Below are 22,957 nucleotides of genomic sequence, written 5' to 3'. Positions count from 1 at the left end.
TATATAATTTTATTAAAAAAATTATCATAAAAAATAAATAATGACACATTAAAGAAATAACAGATACAGTGAGTTTTCCACAATTATGATCAGACTTTTTATATTGTCTTGTAAAATATTAAACATTAAAGAGAACACTAATAGAATATGGCTGTATATGAATGCAAAGGACTCACCCGGTTCTAGACTGGATATTAAGGAAGTTTGCTTCATGTGTGCGAGGCACAAACTTCACACATGTTGCAGAGGAAATGTCCAACATTCCTGTTTCCACGGTGATTCTGTCCATATCATCTGTCGAGACAAATGATATAAATTATTTAATTTAATAATAAAGACCTTGACTTATCTTTCACTTATATCACCTATCATGCAGTTTCATAGATCTTACTCACCATATATTGGAGAGATGATGTACGGTACATACACAAAACCATCAACAGATCTGGGCCAGCGGCAAGAATCTCCTAAACATGTGATGACACTGCGGGATCCTGAACTCAGGATGTCACCCTCTCTTAAAGGAAAACCTCTGGACACTGGCGGAGTAAGATAACCACATGTTTCATGCTCAAAGAGTAATTCCCTGTAAATATATGTCTGTATCTGTCCTGCACATACGTTGATTTACTCTGAGGATCCTGTCCATGGCATTCATGTCCTCAGGTTTCACATAATGCTCTGTTAAAGAAATTAAGAATGGTATATTTACATCAATATACTGTAACAACCTACATTGCTCACCATGAAATACCAGTTTACCTGGATATTCTCTCTTTGACCTCAGCCTTGTCTGATGAACCAGTGAGGAGTTCTAATACAAAATAAATACATTTATGGGGCATCCATTGGATATGAATACTATCATCATAACTGCAGTAGTATTCAGTCGTTCTTACCTGCACAGGTAAAGACCAGGACTCTAACACCAGTCCCACAAAAATACCCACATAAAGCATCTTGGTGGTCATGTATGTGTAAGTCCTGGTGTTCTGGATGGAATCGAGTATTGCATGTAAACTAAAGTTAGGGCCCTTGTAGCTAGACTATATATACTCTGAGAACCACCCAGCTTTACTCTAGGTTGCAGATGGAGGGTTAGCGTGACGTCCTATGTCATTATTTGATATTCGTGTGTTTCCCTAATGAAAGGGTTTGGAAAGCTTTCATTGGAAAGACAGTTCAGCATTTTTAAGACTGATCACAATAATGGCAATTTAAAGTCTTGCTGATTCTTGTGTTATTCGCCCTGACCATGCAAAACTTGTGCGTGTAGTGTTCAAACTCATTTTAATCTGTAAACAAAATCTCAATAGGCATTTGTGCTGTGTTCACAATATGCTGTAGCAACACGTGATGCAAATAAATAACGCCTCGCCCTTTCTTTAACTTATCATTTTTGCATTACGCCAAATAACAGGTTGTTTTAAATTCAGCTTGCGTAATTCATAGTGTTGACACCTCAGTACTTATTCATTAGCTCTGAGATCAGCCGATTCTGAACATTTACTTAATATGATTATCAACCAACAGTTTGGCTTATTTGATTGCAACTGGCTCATGGAGAATTCTTTTGCAATGAAATGAAAGCTTAAATGAAATATCAGAGAAAAATATATTTATGGACAATGTTTATTGATGTAATGTTTGTATGAGGCATCAAGATGGCAAAATCAGCATGAGAAAGAATATAGAAATATCTGAAACAGCAGGTTACAAAAGAATATTCTTATATTTGATTAGCAATTTTTAAATCAGCAATCTTCACAATCAGCCATTTTCCTTTAAAAAAATATGATGTTAAAATGTTAAAAGAAGTAAAAGCACTAATGCATTAATGTCAGACTTTTAGCCGTGCAATGGATCATTCATTGCTGTAAATGGATTTTATTATGCATTACATGTATACATTCTATTAATCTTCATTATATCCAAGTCGCTGGGTCCAAATCTCTGTCCAATCTTCACGTTCCAGTTTCTTTTTGGTACAATAGTAAGTTCACCATCCTCAGAGAAGGCATACCTGAAATGACAAAGAATATCATTATATAACTGCAGTTGATTATATCCCTCAGTTACCATTTCAAATGTATATCGACATACTTTCCAAAGTGCATGATAGAGCCGTAGTCGTAGGGGGTGTCCAGGTTGTTTGTTTTAAACTTTTCAAAATTCCTCAGCCGGTCTGTTTTAATGAACAGAAGAATAAGTGAGCGATAAAATGACTTTTAAGTATAAGGCTATGAGAATAAAGGAATGTTACTTTACCTTTCCATATATTGGACCACATGATGGTGACATACTTGTCCCGGTCAGCTCGGGATTGTTCGTGAACAAAGCCCAGGGCGTGCATTAGCTCATGGACGGTGACCCCTGACCCGGTGCACTCAGGTGTCTGGAGAGAAATGGTCTGTCTACCACCACGTGCTCCCAGATATGACCAGCACCTACAGTATCAGCGATCAAAAATCAGGAGATACACTCAGAATGAAGCCGTTGAAGAGTAATCTCATGTCAATACCCTGTTTTGGGCTGAATATCCAGGTAGTCCCTCTGGTGAGTTCTGGGCACGAAGCGCACACACGTATCATGTTCAATGAGCTTCATGCCTTTCTTAATGTTCTCCACGTCTTCCTCGCCTGTGCAGAAGAACAATCAAAACCAAATAACGAGATTTAGTTAGTGATTACTCTGGCACTGTTTATGAAAATCAATGTGTTTGCTTTTTCCTGCTTACTGTACGCATGAGACACTGAGTATGCAATGTACACTTTTCCATCTACAGATTTGGTCCACAGGCAGCTTCTGGCAAAACAGTTCTTCTGACTCCTACTGGACACGGCTATATCTCCTTCTCTGAGGTCGGTGCCATCCACAGAAATGACACCTGCAAGAGAATAATGGTTCTTAATTGGCATCTGTGGTTCCATGAAAACGTTTTAACATCCATGGAAACTTTCCATTGCACAAAATGGTCTTTATAGTGGAAAAAAGTTATTTCGAGTATTGTTCTTCACACTAAGAAAAATAGTGGAACTGTTCACTGAAAGGTTCTTTATGGAAACTAAGATTGTTGTTCTATGGAATTGCTGTGAAAACTTTATTTTTAAGACTGTGTGGATATTACAATAGAGAGGTTAGAACATTTACATCTTTACAGGCTTGTGCAAAAGCTTTACCTTGATAGTCATTTACATCTATGATCCTTTCCATTGCAATTGGAGTGTTTTCTTCGATATCATCTGGAGAAAGTTGTAAAACTGTTCAAATATAATTCATTTTCAATGAATAATGACAATTAATACAACACACTTTACCAGAGAAGCTTCTCCTTTGTCTTCTTGCTCCAAAATTTGACTGAGAGGAAATCTGCGAGAAAAATTGACCAAAATATGTGGTTTTGATTGATAAAAAAACAAAATATACACTTACTGATATGCAGTTACCTGACCAGGCAGGGACAAACATGGTCCTGCTAAGAAGAAGAGCAGTATGATAACCAGTGTGTACTCCATGAGTGCACTGAGATTTGCTGTCTAAGCTCATGCTGCCTGCCTTTTAAGGGCTCTTTACTAGCTTCCTGTTACATAATGTGTATTCTCAGTGGCCAACCAAATGTTTGTTTTTCTTCTTTACGCTGTTTTTAATTGCCACACGCACTTGCACATATTTAACTACTATTTTCATTGTATAATGTCGGTGTTTTTATTTAGTTCATAAAACTTTTTCGCCCGAACAGGGACTTGAACCCTGGACCCTCAGATTAAAAGTCTGATGCTCTACCGACTGAGCTATCCGGGCTCTTGGCTGCATAGATTCAGGCGGAGATGAAAAAAGTTCGGTGTGAATTTTTTCCAACATTCTATGAAGTTAAAAGTTGATTCAGACATTTCACCGTAAACGGAGGCCGTTTCAATTATTGTTCATGTTTGCATGTTTTCCGCATTGCTATCATTCTTATGATCCGTTATTTACTTGCATCAGTCTGGTAAATAAAATCATGTTTAGTTTTAATTCAACAGAAAATATGTAGAATCCAATATAAAATAAAACTATGTGGAGTCATTTTGTGTTTATAGTAATTCACAGCCGCTTAGTTTGAACGTCATCCAATCAGATTGTTCTCGGTCATTTACTGAATTGCAGTTTGTGCGATGAAGAGGTGTCTTTTGCTCATCAAACAGTAAAGTCGGTCTGTGTACAAGAAATCGTTTTGCTTTACCGTTATGGAGACCCCACAAAACTCTTTAAACATCACCTTTCAGGACGATAAAGAAATACAGGTGAGACTCGCGGCCAAACATTAGCAAACCAAATATGCTAAGCTTATGAGTTTGACTGACTCACGCTTTGTTTTTTCGCTGTCAGGATTTGTCAAAACAACTCAAGGATGCCAAAACTGAACTACAGCGTACTAAAGACGAGGTGGAGCAAGTAAACAAAGATGCTAACAAATGGTAATTAATACTTGTACCATTATTATCTGTCTGAAATGAAGATTCAGCATGTACGAGTTACTTTGACGTAAACGTAGAAGGGAAATCATTGGATGCCATCATTTTACCGCAGGAACTAAAAATAAATAAATAAAAAACAAAGTTTAATAATGTAGCCTACAAAACAACTTATAAAAAAATAATAATGTAATTTTTTAACTAATGTAATTATTTAGCTACATGCATCAGGGTTTTAGGTGGCCTTTCTATTGCAGATAACAGCTTCTATTAATATTATTGTAGCAGAGAGGAGATGGACCGGAGGATGATGATGATGGTCCAGATGGATGAAGGCCTGTGGAATGCATTGCTTGAACTGGACACTCTGATGCAGGAGAAGAAAAGCCTTGCCAACCAGCTAGAAGAATTAACTTTATCTAGGTATGACTATCCAGATAAACCACCACCTGTCTGTGGGTCTATCCTACCAAAATATGTTGTCTTATTGCTTGTTTTTCCTAGACTCTAATTTGTGGCTTTAGATATTCTACTGAATAATTAAACCCAACAAAATCACTATACGATTTTGTAAGATTGTAAAAGGAGCCGTTTTCTCATTTACTTTCTTCTTTCTATATTAAACCAAAAAACAAATGATCGGATGATACACGGACCTATCCTGAATGGTGAAAATGACAGTTCTGGAGATTTAATTTTCATCTGTTTCCAAGAATTTAGATAAAGACGTTGCCCATATTATATTTTAAACTGGGAGTTTGTTATAATTCTTTTATTTCATAATTAAAGCATGGAATTTTCAATGCTATTTTGTTACAGTACCATAGAGTCGAAGCAAGCTCTTCTGAGAAGTTTGCAGGAGGAGGAAAGCAGCCTGCTGGAGCAGGAGTGTAATCTGAAGCTCAAACGTGAGCAGCTGAGGAAAGCACTGGTGGATGCTTCTGCAAGCTCAGAGGAAGGTACAGCAATAACCTCTAGCTACAGTTTTGCAGTCTAGGTACTGGCCATGCAGAGTAATGCTGTTTGATATTCAACTGGTCTCAATTCGCAGTTTCACAGGGTGAGAATCCAGTTAAACCAGGCTCATCCAGCCAGAGTAAGTCTACAGAAAAGCCAGTGAGAAAAAGAGGAACACGGAAGTGATCACAACATCAATATATATATATATATATATATATATATATATATATATACACATACATTTAGTACAACTAAGCTGCAATAAACATGGAAAATATGGTGATTTTTGTGTATTTTTTATTTGATACAACAATTGAAATGTTCATTGGTAGTCACTATACTGAATAAAGTGTAAAGATTCGAAAGACTGACCTCTGGCAACGATAAACTCAAACAGATTTTCAAACTTTAACCTGGAGGCACTCCTCCAGGGTGAAATTCAAAGATAATGTAAAAAAAAATGTTAAAGGCATCATAAAAATAAAAAAATAGCCTAAATTTGTCATCATTTACTCACACTCATGGTGTTATGTAATTTCTTTCTTCTGTAAAACTTTGGGATAGTATTTTTTGTGCGTGAAGAACCATATGCAAATACATTTGAAAGCTGAATACATCTAACTTAACTCTAATGGTGGATAGAAAAATATATGCTGCCACTTTAATAAATATTCCACAGATCATAGATGACCGTTTCTTTTGGCTTTTGTACAATTGACAATTACTGCTGTCTTTAAAATAAATTCTTACTGTTTTTTCTCTCAGTTATTTACATGAAAAAAAATCTAGTTTAAGAAAAAGGGATACAATTACAAGGATACATCATATTTGGAAGTCTCTGGCATCAAGAGTCTTGGCAACAGAACAAAATCGCGCTGTAGTTTTAGGACACTTGTCGGCCACCGTAGAGCACAAACACGTGTGTAATGTAATATGATTCATTTCAGCTTACGCGGACCGAACATATAAATTCAAACCATAAGGGATCGATGCTTTTGCCAAAAAGGTAAATATATACATTAACAGTGATCACTGATAGTTAATTAGCATAATTAGATAGTGCACAGCATTTTATCTTTGCAATGCACGTGCTGAATCAGGCGTTACTCTTGTAGGGAAGCAGCTGTCCGATTGATAAAAAATATGGACATTGCTTTGGTTTTATCGGCAGTCCCGATACTGAATGTTTAGTGTATTTGAGTAAAGTTCGCATTTTTGTTCTTCCGTGTGTAAAACTCACGATGTGCCACTCTTCTCCCGCTGTACTCGTGTGTCTAGGTGATAGCGCTGGTTTGTTTTGTCGACTGAGTCATGGCTTCTCCGGAGCAGCGGTGTGTGTTTTCGCTGTGTGCGGATGAGACGGTGACCGCTGGGCTTAGAGAGGTGTCTGGACTGCTGGGTCATCCTGAACCTCCCCAGCTCTCTGCTAACACGTCCAGTGAGGGTAAGTTAAGAGAGCCAGACTGACTGCTCTAATGAGAGCGCACACGGCTGCTGATCGGGTGTTTATAGCACTACTCACACTCGCATAACCCTGACAGATGTTGGCTCAATGAAAACTGCATCCGCCGTTGAGGTGTCCGACAAGATGTTCTGCTCGGCCTGTCGGTGTAATTTTGAGAGTCGAGAGGAGCAGGTATGAATAATTGATTACAATGCTGATACGATCAATTAAAGTATGGGTTTGTAGTAAAACCTTTAACCCTATGTGTTAAACGTCTGCAGTTCAATTCGTTTCTTGTATAAACTTCCTTATAAGTGTGCTAATGCCTGACCACTTCTTCCACAGCTTGGCCCAGTACGTATTTTTCACCATTAATTTATCTAATATGAATTTTTTAAAAGTGTTTGAGTTATAAGTTAGAGTTATAAGCCATGAACCAAACCAACCAGCTAATAGAGGAACTGCAGCATTATACACACTTTGATTTAAAGTAAGAAGGTATTTGAAAATAGACAAAAGACTGTGTACTTAACAGCTTTAATATGGAAAGAAAAGGGTATGATCCACTGATCTATAATATATAGATCAGTGGTATAATCACAAAGATATCATCATATTGTTGTTGCTATTCAAATATGATTATTTCAAAAATAAGGTATGCACACTGATAGCTTCAACAAAAGCATATACCTTTTAGACATTTATTTGCATACTGAATCACGAATGGTCACGAATTTTCCCAACCCTCATGTCATTCCAAACTCGTATGATTTTCTTTCATACAAGTTTGGAATGACATGGGAAATGACAAACTTCTACTGTGCTAGTCTTCTGAAGTCATGTTATAGCTGTGTATGAGGGATAGAAAGAAATGCAATATGTATGTTAATGCAGTCCCAGTCTTTTATCAGATGGAGCATTACAAACTTGACTGGCACCGCTTCAACCTGAGACAGCGGCTGGAAGGAAGATCAGTGGTCACAGTGGAGGAGTTTGAGAAGAAGACTGGCACAGGTAGAGTCATGTATGCTCGTATGACTTTACTGACGAACTGTTTTATGCCATCCAGTTTGCATAAGTGTGATTTTTGCGTAATCTTCCTGTCTGCCTTCCTGTTAACAGGTGACCTTTCAAGCATTTCGGGTTCAGACTCAGACAGTGAGGATGGGGATCTTGGAGATGAAGTGGGCCCTGAAGAGACAGACAGTGCTCTGGACACAGATCAGTCCACATGTCGACTTTCTACCAAAGCAGTCTTTCAAAACATGCAGGGACAGTTCCTGTCATTGTATCGCTGTGTTCTGCAAAACAAAAAGGTGAGTAAATCTATCCATCATTTCTCAGATTTGTTAGTCTGTGCCTAAATGACAAGAGCATTGGGTAAGAAGAATCCCCACTCAACAGATTATTTTCAGAGACATTTTATTGTTTGAAGCAGTTTCGTAGAAATAGGACAGAAGAGAACAGGATCAGAATAGGACCTTAAGCTGGGTTTTCCTGTTTGGTGTGATATTTAATGCCTCTTTAGTCCTATTTAGCTACTTGTTAGCAGCAACCACCTTTTTCAAGACACGGAAAAGCTTCAAAAACCACAATTGAGTATCATAGAATGAGATGGGAAAACATCTTGAGCTTGTGTTAAGCATACAGACCTTATTTAAGGCAGTTAAACTAAAACACGGCCAAAAGACCCACTGACTTTAGGACGATAGAACCAGAAGTTCAAAAATGCTAAGTCATTTCCAGGTTTTAGGAGTCACTCCTGCAGCACTTTCTTCTTTCAGTCTCATCTGATTCTGTTGTCATATTCAAACTCAGGACAATGAAGAAGACTTGGTTTCCTCTTTACTGAAAATATCAAACAACACTATTTGGGTCATTCTGATGACTGGCGGTGGACACTTTGCTGGAGCGGTTTTTAAGGGGTCAGTGAAAAGTTCAGAAGTTTGTCTATAACCACAAATATTGGAATTGATTGCTTAATAATTAGGTAAGTAAATGCTATTCCCTAATTGATTCATCTAACACATAGAAAAGAGATTGTGCAGCATAAGACGTTTCATCGGTACACGGTGAGAGCGAAGCGAGGGACCGCACAGGGACTGAGGGACTCTCAGAACCGCAGCCACACTCCTAAATCTGCAGGGGCGGCCCTCAGACGTTACAACGAGGCAGCGCTGCACAAGGTCAATTTCAACCCTTTGTTATATATAAAAAGTTGAATAACACTAACCTGCATAGAATTTATAAGTTTGGAATTGCTATTGATGTATACGCCCTTTTTTAACCAGGATATTCACGATCTTCTAGAAAGCTGGGCTGAGTATTTGAAGGAGGCAAGTGCCATCTTCCTGCGAGCACCGAGTTACAATAAGACCATATTTCTTGGAGGTCGTGGAGCACCACTAGACAAAAAAGATCAGAGAGTCCGGGTACTTCCTTTTGCCACCCGTAGAGCAACATTTAGTGAAATTCAGCGCGTTTTTGATCTCCTTTCAACTCTACACGTTTATCGTAAGTTGAGATTTGCTGCCATGTAATATATATGTATTTTATATATGTTAATTTCTTTCCTTTAATATGATCGTCTGTTACATTCCAGAAAAGGACACTGAAATCTCCAGTATTTTCAGTTTTTCAAAGAGAGTGTGGAAGAAGAAAACTCCTAAACCTGTTAGTCATCCAGTCCCAAACATCAATGGTGCGTCTGAACCCTGACTGTGTCTTACATACTGTGCTTCTGAAAATATACTTATTAAAGGGCTGTTTTGTGGTCAGTGCCTACAGAGGGAGAAGAGGGTAAAGAAGAAAGTTCAGGGGAGGAAGACTCAGGAACGCTAGAGACAGTGGAGGAGACACTGGGAACTCTGGACCTCAGAGAACATGAGGTGCAGCTTAATAAGAAGAAAAGGAGGAAACGGAAAGAGAAGAGAGAAGGTAAAGACCTTTACAGAAGAAAAGTAAAATGCTTTTAGTAAAGCTAGAGAAGATTATTAAAATACATCTTGTTTTTCTTGTGTCTTCAGACTCGAGCAACAGAGAAATAATAATAACTGAAGAAAAGGTAGATGATAAACTACTGGAAGAAGGTGAACTGGAAGGTGAAGATGACTCTAAAGAGACGCAGAGAAAGTCAAAGAGCAGGAGGAAACCGAAAGGCAAAAAACGTCAGCCAGAAGAAGGTAAAACACTGATGTTGGAGCCAACAGTCCACTCACAGTTTGCTGCAAAGCCTGCAACAGCAACACCGTCCAAATAATTCTGAAGGGTCATATGCACTAACAAAATATCAGGTTTTTTTTTTTTCTTTGAAGAAAGAAATTCATATTTTTATTCAGGAAGGATGCATTAAATCAATCAAATGTGACCGTGAAGCCTTTATAATGTTATAAAAGGTATTCCAAAAAATTCTGTTCTTTTTTTCAACGTTAATAATATTATGAAATGTTTCATGAGCACCAAATCAGTATATTAGAATAATTTCTGAAATGTGATACTGAAGACTAGAGAAAATTCAACTTTGACATCCAAGGAATAAGTTACACTTTAAAATATATTCAAATACCAGTTATTTTAAATTGTATTTTTTTTCTTCAATATATCTTTTCAGAAGAAGTGGATGAGTCTTGGGAATATAGTTTAAGGGACGCTCTCTACACCGCCTGTAAAACGGGGGACATCCAATCATTACTCACCCTCCTGCAACTACCAGAGGACCAGGAAGAGGAAAAGGATAGAGAAGAGAAGAACACCACCTCGAGGGTTTCATGTCTTCTCAACAAGCCCATAGACTCAGCAGGCTTTACTTTACTGCATGTGGCATCAGCAGCTGGACAGAAATCAGTCATCAGACTGTTAATGGATGAAGGGAGTGATCCAGCTAACAAGTATGCACATACAGAATCATTCTAATAATCAATTAGCAGCAGCAGATTTTCATGTGGCCGGATGGGTTGTTCGGTTCTAAATAGTGGTCAATGTCTTTTTTAGGGATAAGAAAGGACAGACTCCATATGGCGTTGCTCCTGAAAAAGATACCCGCGACACATTTAGAAAATACATGGCTGAACACCCTCATAAGTATGACTACACTAAAGCACAGGTAGACAAATCTATCTTATGATGACTAGCAACACCACAAATAGTAACAAAATCTTCATTTGCTTAGAGACCACAAATAAAATTGATCCTAATTTTCACTTTAAAACAAATTAGATTTTAATACATATTAAAGACGATTGTAAAACGTTTTTACTTGGAGATAATAATGAGATAATGAAGATAAAACTAGTGGTCTCAGACCTGCACTATATACAAAGGTTTAATAATTTATTTATTACATGTTATTATTGTATATAACATATTTCCATAATTTTTTTAAAAATATATATAAAAAAAATATCAGGTAAATTTTTTTTTTTTTTTTTTTTTACTTTTGTATGTACAACTGCCTTGTCTTTGCAACCCAAAGTAATAAATCTGTCACTTATTCCTGTAATTTCTTTGCTTTAATATGTTTAAGGTGCCTGGACCACTGACTGAAGAAATTGAGTCCAAAAAGGCAGAGAAGAAGAAAGCCCAAAAAGCAGCACGGAAACAGAGAGAGAAAGAGCAAAAAGAAGAGAAACTTAAGAAGCAGCAAGAAGAGGAGGAAAAGAGGAGGTTCATAGCTCTTAGTGACAGAGAGAAGGTGACTACTTAATTTCTTCCTCTTATTGTAGTTCTTATGTGGATGACCTATTGTGATTGGCCGATTATGTCATATTTCTGATGTCACACAGCGAGCTCTGGCTGCGGAGAGGAGATTGGCTGAACATATGGCCACAACTGGAGTATCACTCACTACCATCAGGTATTACCTTTTATTATTTAATAATATCTCTATGGAGAAATATCTGTCCTTTATGCAAGTCATCATTAAAGTTCATCCAAAAAGAAGTTTTGTAATAACTAGCATCAAAATGTTTTTAAAGGAGATGCTTTCAGTGTGGAGAGTCATTACTGGGGAAGATTCCTTTTGAATATCTGGACTACTCTTTCTGTTCGCCTCGCTGTGTCCAAGCCCACCGCAAAGCCAATGCAGCCGCCCGGCCCTGACCTCTCACATCCTACCACACAGCATTAGAGGACGTGAAGGTGTGGTGCCATATTGTGGACATATTTCATTTTACATGATCTGGGAGTTGACTGGATTTTACAAGAAACATATCAAGGATTTCAGTTATCTTTGAAATGACAAGTCTATGATAGATTACCTGAAATCAGAGAAGAGAATGATTAATAAGATTGATTCACACAAATCTTGAATATCTGTAATTTAACATGGCTACTCTGATATTGTATTACTTTTCAACTCGAATCAGGACACAAACCAACCACTGTGATTCAAAAAAAGTTCTATATCTTCATGAGATAATAGCATATTAAAAGTCATAGTTAATTCAGAACTGTAAAGTAAAATCATGGCGTGTTTTGTTTTACAATGTAAAACTCACACATTTTTGGTAAAAATGTTGTTGAAGTTTATTCTTTTACATTGTTTGGCAGCTGCTGCAGTTTTAGATTGTACAAATACAGTTGAAATCATCATTGATATGATTCTTTTGGTGTAATACTGTTTCCAAACTAGCATGATTTATGATAAAGAAAAAAGGTATATGATTGACAGCACAGAATGCTACAGTCACTGAAATTAAGACAAGGATCACTGTTTTTTATATCTATTATTCATTTATTACTTATTGCTTAATTTATTTCCAAGTGACTAGATGCATTTATATTATTCCAGATATTTTACATCATGACTGTCCCCCTCAAAAACGTTGAATATGGAGTTATGACACTGAGATTTAAATCATCTTCTTTTAAAGCAGATAAACTTTAATGCACATCAAGGTCTTGATTTCTTAGATTTGTCAGAGTACGAAAATTAACCTCAGCACCTTGGTGTGGAAAAACTTTAGAATTTTTACCATTTCTAAAGAAATAAACTGACCAGTAAATTGTCAAATGTGACAAAAATTACAGTGTTATGCATTATAATGGCTGTATTTCTCTGTTATACTTGATAGATTTGAGCAGAGATGATGGAGCACTGAAACTGGTTATCACTGTTAGAGTATATGATCATGTCTTCTGTCCAGTGTTGTTCAGCTGAGGCCGGTCCATAAACAGGATTCTTCTGTGTGAAGGAGCTCTTTCCAGCTCCAGCACTGTGATGTTGTTTGGCTGAGTGGCACTAAGAAAAGGTCCAGGGACATAGAGCGTCTGTTGGGGGCCCCTCTGGGTCCAATACCTTCCCAGGTTCACCTCATTTACCCACACCTGACCCTAAAAGAGAAAAACAGAATTACACAACACTGCCATGTAGTTACTCAAGATAACAAATACTAGATATTCTTCATAATACAAAAAATACGCCTTACCTTATTCCATCCATTAAGTTTTACAAAAGTGTCCCATGCGAGGCCTGTAGACTTCAAGGTTCCTGAGTAGATCATTGGTCCGTCTCCTGCTTCCATCGCTGACCCTGACTGATCCGCCTGCAGCCAGCCATTGGCTACTGCAGTGTCAATGTCCAGTGGATAGATTGACCAATCAGTGAGCACGTCATTGCCCAAAATGAGGTTACCCAAGAGACCCTGAAAAAGGGGTTTTATATACTTTATTAATAGAATTTTCTCTGTTGGTTTAGAGAATATTAGCTAATCTTGCCATATTTCGTTAACTTGCCTTTTTATCATTGATATAACTGCCAAAATTGACCCTGCCCATGTTCTCCACGAGTATGTCCAACTGATCCCCTTGTTGTCCTGTAACGTTCATCACCAGTGCAGTGTCCCTCTCCATAAGCCCCTGGTACACCTGCTCACAGACAAGTTTCAATCTAAACCATCTTTTCTGGCAAACATCTGCCTTTCAAACAAAACCATGGTTAAGATGAGTTTTAAGTGTAGGCCCTAAATAAACAGTTAAACATGAATATATCTAAGTCAGCGTATTGGTTAATCTTTCTCCATTTGATTATGTAAACTGAAGTGATCAGCAGTTTGGTTTTGTGAAGATAATCTTTAATTTTGTCTTGAGGGTGCACTCAGTAGCTGTGTTCTAATTGGCAGGGTCCCAATGCAGTGTTCACTGCTCCCTGAGCACAGGATATCAGTTGAAGTGCACTTGACAATGCGCTCATTCGGAACATCAACAATCATAAAATGTGAGTTGCGCACATTATAAGAGTATGAGGTATGAAGACATGATATACTTTTATTTAATATTCTGCACCTATGTATAAAAAGGGTTATTATAGTTAACTAAAACTAAACCCAGGAAAACATACTTAAACGTTAACTGAAATAAAATAAAATATTAAAAAAAAAAATTTCACCTAGTTGCCAAAACAGTTTCTAATTTTTTGTTTAACTTGATGTACTAAAATAAATACAACTGAAATAAAATTAATACAAATTATATAGACCGTGTTAAAACAATAAAAAGTAAAAAACAATTTTAATTAAAATTACAATGAAAACCAAAATATATAATTAAAAACAAATAAAAAAATGTACATGATAGATTTATTTAATTCGATTCAATACACTAAAATACATTAAAATAAAAATATATTAATTTTTTATTAACTGTCATATTTGAAAGTGTTAAACTGAGTAATAAATGTCGGGTTGTGAGGTTTAATAGCAAAATAAACATAATTTGGTTATATTACATGTGTGTGTATTTTATCCTATTTAGCCATAATCATGATAATTATAGTCAATAAAAATACTGCAACCTCAACTCATTTTCACCGAGTTTTTTTACTTAAACTTGCACAAGTGACTGAAGGGTAAATTTCCTTCTCCATATCCTGTGAAGATGTATTGATGTTCTGTTATTCCCTATGCTATCTACAGTGCCTTTTGAACTGAACACATTTCCTTCAGACTGGAATGGCACTTAATATGGCAGAATTCCCTGTGAAGTCCACTTTGCAGGGCACTTTTGGTCAACTGGAAAGCACCTAGTAATTTTTTTGTTTTGTTTGTTTCACTGCCTCATCTTCATCACAATGTCTTTATGTACTTAATACTCTACAATTCCTATTCCTGATAAGTCTTCATCACATGTGAGTGTACCTCATTTTAAACATATATTTTCAAAATGATTGTTTCTTCATGTAAAAATGTTTACAGTAGGACAAAAATAACTGAGCAGTGGGAAACAGTGGTTTTACACACTAGTGGTACTACACACAGTTATAGTGTCTGACTAACCATGGTGAGAACAAAACATTGTGTTAGCGTGACCCAAACAAGTGGTCTGCTCACCCCATTCACAGAGACGTATGCACAATCATGGATGCCATTGAGGGGCGAGATGAGAGGGGTCGGCTCGGGAACATCCCGTGGCAGTGTCGTTCGGTAAAGCATGAAGCCATAGTACTGCACACAGTTGACATAACACAAGCTCAGACCAGCTTTTACACTTAACCAAGACCAACCTCCAAAGCCCAAACCATATATCTACAGCCATTTATGAGGAAATACAACATAGGCCTTTATTGGCTGGCTAAACAAAACATTATGAATTAGCTATAATCACATTCATAACGTTTATGGACCGTATTAAGTTCTTTTAAATATCATACCTGTTTAATCTCCTCAAACGCCAAAGGATATTGAGATCGTACTGGACCTTGGGGTGACAGCGTATCCAACAAGCTGCTAATGTTGCCAACCTATGAAAGAAAATAGGAACAGAGTAAGAAGGGTTGTATGGCCAAGAAATCTTGCAAATTAATAAGGTTTTGCACACCTTCTGAAGTGTAACAAAGCCATAAGCGAACTTTGGGGTGGCTGGTGGCATGGGACCAACTGGAATGTCTCGAAACTGAAAACAAACACATATTATTAATACAATAGTATGGATGTCTGTTTTGTTATTCAGTAGATGCTGGTTACAAATACTAGCTGGTCACCTAGCGGTTGAGCATTATGAACAAAACTGTATATAAAAATAAAAAATTGTAACACTTTTTTTTTTGTTGAGTCCACTAACTATAAGCAACTTTGCAGCTTCATGTCAACTACCAGGCTTTAGAGTATTAGTAGACAGTCTGCTTAATATCTGCTAACACTTCATTTTGATGGTCCCTCAACAGACATACTACTCACTATAAGTATCTTTGCCAGGACATGTCAACTAACCCTAACCTGACTAATACTCTAATAAGAGTTGACATTTACTGTTGTTGCAAATTCAAGTTAGTTGACATGTAGTTACATAGTTACTTATAGTTAGTAGAATGTCTAAAGTGGACTATCGAAATCAAGAGTAAACAGTAATGTTATTTTTAATGTTTTAATTACAATTTTTACTGATTTTTTTAATTAAAATCTTTCAAAATAAATAAATAAATAAAACGTACTGACCTGGAACTTCTGAACAGTAATACAGTCATACATCCAGCAATACCAACTGTAAATTGGATATTGCCATACATGCGCATTCAGAGTTAATGTATGTATGTTCTTACATTCTTAATGACATCTCTGATGGCAAGCAGTTTGTCAGTGGGGTCTCCTGCCTCTGATAAAGGTGCATTGTAATCATAACTGGTCACCACAGACCGAAACCTGCTATCATGATCCGCTCCTATGAATGATAACATTCACACATTCACACATTAAGATGTCAAGGATATGGGAACAAGTATACTGAGATAGCAGATTTACCATTCCAGTAACCAAAGTTTGTTCCTCCCTCAAACATGTACCTGTGATTAGAAGAAAACTCTTTATCTAAGTTGGATTATCAGAGGTACAGCCAAGTTTTAATATAAAAACGAGTTATTTTTAATTGATAACATCTAATGAATCAAATGGCTTTGCACTCATTATTCGATAGAAAACATTACTTACATGTTCACACTGGCACCCATAAACAACATCTCTCCCAGCATTTTGCTCACTTTGACAGTTTCCACAGAAGCATGTTTATCACCCCAGTGATCCAACCAGCCTGTATAGAACTCAGAATTCACCTGAAATCATGACACATCAATTACTGCCAAATCCTACAGCTTGATAAATAGAGAGACAAACAATCACACAACATGAATGCTCTATCAAACATCTTACTTACCAGTGGGCCTTTAGGCTCAAACCTTCTTTGTCGAATGAAGGCAGCAGTAATGTTGGTATCTGAAGGGGAAAAGAATGAAATTTTGAACACTGGATATGCATACATGGACTAAAAATCTAGTTAAAATTTCTTAAAAACACTGCACAGGTCAGACACAAGTGACCTCAGTTGACCTTACCTGTGCCAAAGTCTATAGTGGCGTACAAGCCCTCAAGTGTGCCACAGATCATCTCTTTATCCGTATTCCCATCCGTAGTAAAGAGAATGACGTCCTCCCCCAGGAACAAACGGAACACAGTGTGAAGATGCCGCATGTAGTTGTAATCACAGGCGAAGTAGCTGCCATATTCATTCTCCACCTGATAAGGGAAAAAAAGCACAAAATATTCACACCTGAAGAGCCATACTTGTCTATACATTGTAAAGCACTGTTTACATATCAACACCAAACATAATTACTATGTATGGGCTCTCAGTCCTACAAAACATGAGCATCAGTCACTGTAATAAGTTCTTTGTTATTATTGCATACTCAGTAAATATTATTTTACATTTTTCTCTGGGTGGAGCAGCATAGTGGTTAAATATCTCAGCTGGTAACAAACCAATTGTAGGTTCTAACCCAGCTATCAACATTGTGTCCTTGAGAACGTCTTATCGGGTTCAACTAGGGGGACTGACCCACTCATCTGAGGACACTGCATTGGACAGATGTGTCTGGTAATGCTTGTATACTTACTTACTAAATGTTAGCACTATATTGTACCTGCACACTGATAATATTTCCTCCATTCTGATAAAGCCACGGCCTCATCTTAGTGAGCAGCACAGCCAACCACTCACTTGCTGGCTTCAAATACTCTGAAACAGACAAACACTACCATTAAAGACAGATCTGGCCTATGTGAAGTCATGCCTCATGCAGACGTAACATATACCTGTGTCAGCTGAACGAAGGATAATGTTTGGCTTTTGTAGCAACCAGGCAGGCAAACCACCCTATCGGACAGATAAGAACCCACAATTTATTCACAAAATAACAATCACAAGGCTGTCTTTTGTGTTGTAACCAGAACTAATTCTTAATAGAATCATGAATCAAATTCTCATTCAAAATGATAAAAATAAATAAATAAATAAATAAAAATCTGTCATTATTTACTCATGTATATGTTTAATCAAATGTATTCATTCGATTAGAATATAATCATTTAATAGAATGTACATGCTGCTCTTTTCCATATAATAAAAAGTGAATGGTGACCAGGGTCTGTCAAGGTCCAAAAATGACCAAAAACCATATGATTTATGCACTATTGTCAAAGTTTTCTTAAGGCTAGAATACACTACACGACTTTTGCACCGATCTTTGCCCCAATTTACAGTCTGGAGGAACTGACACTAGTAGCCAAAAGTTACAGCCAGTCTAGATTTTTGGCAGTCAGAGTTGACATATTTCACATAAAACTGTGGGACACAGACTTAAAGACTGGATGATTATGAATTCATCCAGTCAGAGGACATTAAACACTAGACATTTTGATGATTTTCAGAACACATATTGGTTTCATTTTTCATGTTTCAGCATGAGTGTGTGTGTTCGGAACGATATGAAAGTCTACTAGTGAGTGATCCTCAGTCATTAAGTGTATGATGCACAGTTTTTCCCTTTGTAACCAAAGTCAACAAGTATATGATGTCTATAGTGTTTTGAAATCTGTTCAGATTTTAAAACTTGTATAAGTGTATGTATTACAGCCTTTAAGCAATAAGATATTTTAATCAAAATTATTTTCTAATCACACTTTTTCCTGATTTATTCACTTAATTTTAAGTATTTCCTAACACAACCCTATTGTATGACTTAAGGAGACAAGTCATAAACTATGCTACTTTTGGAGTCGCCACTGATTTTGATTGTATGGAGAAAAAAAAGCAGCATGAACATTCTACTAAAGAGCTTATATTGTGTTCTATGGAAGAAAGAAAGACATAGGTTTGGAATGCTATAAGGGTGATCACAAGATAACGTATAATTTTGGGTGAACTATTCCTTTAAAAACACACTCCCTGAAAAGTCAAATTCTCATAATCACATGCAGCGATACACAACACCCACTGGCCTATTTTAAAATATCACATTTCAAAAATATTCAAATTTTGCAACATGAGGAAGTAACAGTCACCATTTCCCATTCTGCACAGATGTACGGCCCTGGACGCAGGATGACTAACAGCCCTGTCTGATTGGCCAGGTTCAAGAAGTACTCAAGATCTCTGTCTCCTGCAAAGTTGAACACCCCCTGCACAGTCTCATGGAAGTTCCATGGCACATACCTGCATGAAAGCAAACAAAATATTTTTGGCAAGATGTGTAACATAAGTGTGTACACAGGGTTTGCACTGTTTCTCTGTTCCACGTACACCTGAATAGCATTGAGTCCAGTCATGTACATCTTGAGCAACCTGTCCTTCCAATATTCCCGAGGAATGCGGGAGTAGTGGATGCTTCCTGAGATGTACTGAAATGGTTTTCCATCCTTTTGGAAGCAGTTGTTCTTGTAGTCGATGGAAAATGAGCGCGAATCTGCCTTAAAACAGAAATGTCATGTCAAGAATCCACAAACTCTATTAACTATTCTCATTTTGATAGAGATTGCATTTACAATGAGCATAATTACAAAATAACAATAATAATAAAAATCCAAATTCACTATATACTTCTTAATTACTTTACCAGACTTAAAATCACACTTTTAAAAATGTCCTGATATTTCAAAGTTTCTATGACCATGGGAACCCAAGTATATAAATACAGTGTCGGGTTGGTAAAAACTAAATAATCACAATGTGTAGAGGTGAAAGTCGTGTACTTTAAATCAGATACTTACCAACACAAAAATTATTGCAAACAAGCACAGACTTAATAAAACGAAAGTCATTTGTGACTTCATCTCTAAATCAAACGGATAAGACGCAGTAACACTCTTCCGTTTGACATTATGATAGCAGCGCGTGACTGTAACGTGTCAGGAAATAATATTACAACTGCACAAACTGTTCTGTTATGTCATTTTGCATAAAGCGGTCCACTTTCTCTGTTCAATAGGTTTGCTGCGTTTCTTCTCTTTGAACATGACGGTCATGTGATTGTATTCTGTTTAGCCATGGGTCCTAAAGTCCGCCTGAACAGATCGACGATTCAGTGACCCCTTTTCATCAGCAATAAACCAGATTGTTAACTTGTTTTACTGTTTACTGTTACTGTTTTGCACTGCTAGTGAAGTGTATTAAAAATAAATAAATTATATGGCTAAACAGATGGACGAACCTATGCAATATAGCCAGAAATGCACACCTGTAACAAAACAGTAGCTCAGTGAACAAAACTTGTTGGAAGAGTTGTTTATTATAATTAATATTTTAAATAAATGTAATATCATATTGCTGTTGCTGCCCGTTCCTAAAAGCCATACAGTTTTTCTGTTGTGCCAAAAACAGACCAGCCTGACCAGACTGGGTCTGACACCAGCTAAGATCATCAGTTTAGGCTGGTTTAGTCTTTTTTGCAGCTGGGATAGCTTTAAGTTTTGTTTAATCATGTATGTTAGTTTGCTCGGATGAAGGGTCTAATTTCAAGTTATAACTTCAGACCAGAGTCAGTTTAGTTAGGTTCTCACCCACCAGGCTGGGGCCCACTGGGGGCCTCGGCAAACTTCTAACGGGGCATAAAACTAAAATGTTTTTTCCCCTCCTCAATAACTCTTTTGTTTATTAGGGAACATCCATAATTAGAATCTTGAATCTCCTAAAATCACAAAATTAATTATTATTAAATATTTTATTATGTTAACACTGCCTATTTCTGTTAATAAAAAAGTTTGGAATCAAGTATAATTGTCACATGAACGGCAGAAAAAAACAGGCCTTCACAATTTTGTTGGACAAAAGAGGGCCTATCATATCAAAAAGGTTGACGACCAGTGTTTTAATTACCATGTTGTGTTTTTTTAATTTTTGTTTTTACAAACAATAAAAGCATCTCAGGACTGAGCTTCTTAGATAATAAATTACCTTGGATGTACACTTTTGATTGTACATAGTTAAATGTCTTATAAACAGAGCTTCAATGGTTCGCCTCAGACACTCAGAGGCGCTACAGGATAGAAGACTGATGTTGCATTCGCTCATGTGCTCTTTAGCGCCCTCTAATGAGAGCCTGCGGACTCTAAACTTCCTATAGTCAGCAATCCCACATTTATGTTCTGTGAAATCTATCTCAAATGTAATACTAATGCTAATTTATGTTGTATATGTGGTGTTAGCACGTTATCAATGTAACTGTCACTAGAGTGACTTCTCCAGTGAATGGAAAAAAGGTTTCCATAGATTATACATACAAATGCAGCATAAATAAGATTTAGCCTACTCAGTTCAATATAAAGAGAAATGTATCCTTTATAACAACATTTGTCTGCACCAGGTAAATGTGTATTTCCTTCTGCCGCTTTAATGGGAGCAGGTGGGCTGGTGAAGTGACTTGTCACCAATTTTCACTTGTGCTGCATGATTGTGAATGTTTACTGCTGGTCCAGACACTCAAATAAACAGTGACTGATCCAATGGTGTTGTTGACACATACACCACACCACAGCCATTGTTTGACACCATCTGCTGAACACCATAAAGAGATACACTGCACAGAATGAAGAATTCAAAGACAATGCATAGAGTTTGTACTTCAAGGCAGATGCTGTCATTTAAAATAGCTTTACGGATTGCTCCCACGTTCCCATAAAGTGTGTACTGGAGGGTAAACGACCCCATGTGTGAGAAGAGCAAGTCTCTTTGGCTTTTAAAGGCATTCCTTTGAAAACCAAGCCTAATGCTGTTAGGCAGTAATGCAGTCATTATCCAGCTGAGCTGAGTAAGCAAACACACATATCTTCTGTGTTACCTTAACGCACAACACACACACTCAGTCTGAACAGGGAACACTTATGTTTTCATGTGTTAAGATATTCGTCACTTAGTTTAATTAGTGAGCAAACTTCTAACGGGGCATAAAACTAAAATGTTTTTTCCCCTCCTCAATAACTCTTTTGTTTATTAGGGAACATCCATAATTAGAATCTTGAATCTCCTAAAATCACAAAATGAATTATTATTAAATATTTTATTATGTTAACACTGCCCTATTTCTGTTAAAAAGGCCTTCACAATTTTGTTGGACAAAAGAGGGCCTATCATATCAAAAAGGTTGACGACCAGTGTTTTAATTACCATGTTGTGTTTTTTTAATTTTTGTTTTTACAAACAATAAAAGCATCTCAGGACTGAGCTTCTTAGATAATAAATTACCTTGGATGTACACTTTTGATTGTACATAGTTAAATGTCTTATAAACAGAGCTTCAATGGTTCGCCTCAGACACTCAGAGGCGCTACAGGATAGAAGACTGATGTTGCATTCGCTCATGTGCTCTTTAGCGCCCTCTAATGAGAGCCTGCGGACTCTAAACTTCCTATAGTCAGCAATCCCACATTTATGTTCTGTGAAATCTATCTCAAATGTAATACTAATGCTAATTTATGTTGTATATGTGGTGTTAGCACGTTATCAATGTAACTGTCACTAGAGTGACTTCTCCAGTGAATGGAAAAAAGGTTTCCATAGATTATACATACAAATGCAGCATAAATAAGATTTAGCCTACTCAGTTCAATATAAAGAGAAATGTATCCTTTATAACAACATTTGTCTGCACCAGGTAAATGTGTATTTCCTTCTGCCGCTTTAATGGGAGCAGGTGGGCTGGTGAAGTGACTTGTCACCAATTTTCACTTGTGCTGCATGATTGTGAATGTTTACTGCTGGTCCAGACACTCAAATAAACAGTGACTGATCCAATGGTGTTGTTGACACATACACCACCACAGCCATTTTGTTTGACACCATC

The 22,957-nt window shown here is 36.9% G+C and overlaps 4 protein-coding genes and 1 non-coding gene across 7 annotated transcripts in view; 1 reads left to right on the top strand and 4 right to left on the bottom strand.

Moving 5' to 3' along the window:
* Window positions 1-971, bottom strand: part of LOC107749894 (high choriolytic enzyme 1-like) — a 3,792-nt gene extending 2,821 nt beyond the window's left edge. Inside the window, exons 1-5 of the mRNA XM_016565117.1 lie at window positions 900-971; window positions 763-814; window positions 616-681; window positions 396-539; window positions 177-294 (exon numbers count right to left, since the gene is read on the bottom strand). Coding sequence (XP_016420603.1) covers window positions 177-294; window positions 396-539; window positions 616-681; window positions 763-814; window positions 900-971 — 452 coding nt within the window. The remainder of the gene's footprint in view (window positions 1-176; window positions 295-395; window positions 540-615; window positions 682-762; window positions 815-899) is intronic.
* An 808-nt stretch (window positions 972-1,779) lies between these two features.
* Window positions 1,780-3,515, bottom strand: LOC107749905 (low choriolytic enzyme-like). The gene is made up of 8 exons (XM_016565131.1): window positions 3,447-3,515; window positions 3,318-3,369; window positions 3,180-3,242; window positions 2,738-2,887; window positions 2,522-2,639; window positions 2,269-2,447; window positions 2,104-2,185; window positions 1,780-2,023 (listed from the first exon to the last, which is right to left on the bottom strand). The coding sequence occupies exons 1-8, from the start codon at window positions 3,513-3,515 to the stop codon at window positions 1,891-1,893; spliced, it is 846 nt and encodes a 281-aa protein (XP_016420617.1). The 3' UTR covers window positions 1,780-1,890.
* Window positions 3,516-3,728: 213 nt separating this feature from the next.
* trnak-uuu (transfer RNA lysine (anticodon UUU)) lies at window positions 3,729-3,801 on the bottom strand. Its single transcript has one exon. It is a non-coding gene; the product is annotated as a tRNA-Lys (tRNA).
* Window positions 3,802-6,312: 2,511 nt separating this feature from the next.
* Window positions 6,313-12,554, top strand: ankzf1 (ankyrin repeat and zinc finger peptidyl tRNA hydrolase 1). Of its 3 annotated transcripts, none has more exons than XM_016565110.1 (16): window positions 6,313-6,420; window positions 6,693-6,858; window positions 6,956-7,050; window positions 7,770-7,872; window positions 7,981-8,174; window positions 8,677-8,783; window positions 8,891-9,044; window positions 9,150-9,372; window positions 9,461-9,559; window positions 9,646-9,795; window positions 9,885-10,040; window positions 10,469-10,745; window positions 10,849-10,960; window positions 11,381-11,548; window positions 11,640-11,710; window positions 11,832-12,554. In XM_016565110.1, the coding sequence occupies exons 2-16, from the start codon at window positions 6,726-6,728 to the stop codon at window positions 11,953-11,955; spliced, it is 2,166 nt and encodes a 721-aa protein (XP_016420596.1). In that variant the 5' UTR covers window positions 6,313-6,420; window positions 6,693-6,725; the 3' UTR covers window positions 11,956-12,554. The 3 variants fall into 3 exon arrangements, with proteins under 3 accessions (XP_016420596.1, XP_016420595.1, XP_016420594.1); XM_016565109.1 differs by having other exon boundaries at window positions 9,637-9,795; window positions 10,472-10,745; XM_016565108.1 differs by having other exon boundaries at window positions 6,314-6,420; window positions 9,637-9,795.
* An 87-nt stretch (window positions 12,555-12,641) lies between these two features.
* LOC107749887 (beta-galactosidase-like) lies at window positions 12,642-20,126 on the bottom strand. Its single transcript, XM_016565111.1, has 16 exons — window positions 19,890-20,126; window positions 19,423-19,589; window positions 19,185-19,335; window positions 17,937-17,997; window positions 17,765-17,859; window positions 17,177-17,357; window positions 16,999-17,057; window positions 16,776-16,897; window positions 16,590-16,630; window positions 16,391-16,509; window positions 15,670-15,744; window positions 15,503-15,592; window positions 15,183-15,296; window positions 13,591-13,722; window positions 13,284-13,499; window positions 12,642-13,188 (listed from the first exon to the last, which is right to left on the bottom strand). Exons 1-16 carry the CDS (start codon window positions 19,950-19,952, stop codon window positions 12,985-12,987), a joined length of 1,890 nt encoding a protein of 629 aa, XP_016420597.1. The 5' UTR covers window positions 19,953-20,126; the 3' UTR covers window positions 12,642-12,984.
* Window positions 20,127-22,957: the final 2,831 nt, after the last annotated feature.

The sequence above is a fragment of the Sinocyclocheilus rhinocerous genome, unplaced genomic scaffold, assembly GCF_001515625.1.
Source record: "Sinocyclocheilus rhinocerous isolate Xijiao unplaced genomic scaffold, SAMN03320098_v1.1 scaffold1473, whole genome shotgun sequence".
NCBI lineage: Eukaryota > Metazoa > Chordata > Actinopteri > Cypriniformes > Cyprinidae > Sinocyclocheilus > Sinocyclocheilus rhinocerous.
This window is presented reverse-complemented; position numbering and strand designations above follow the sequence as displayed.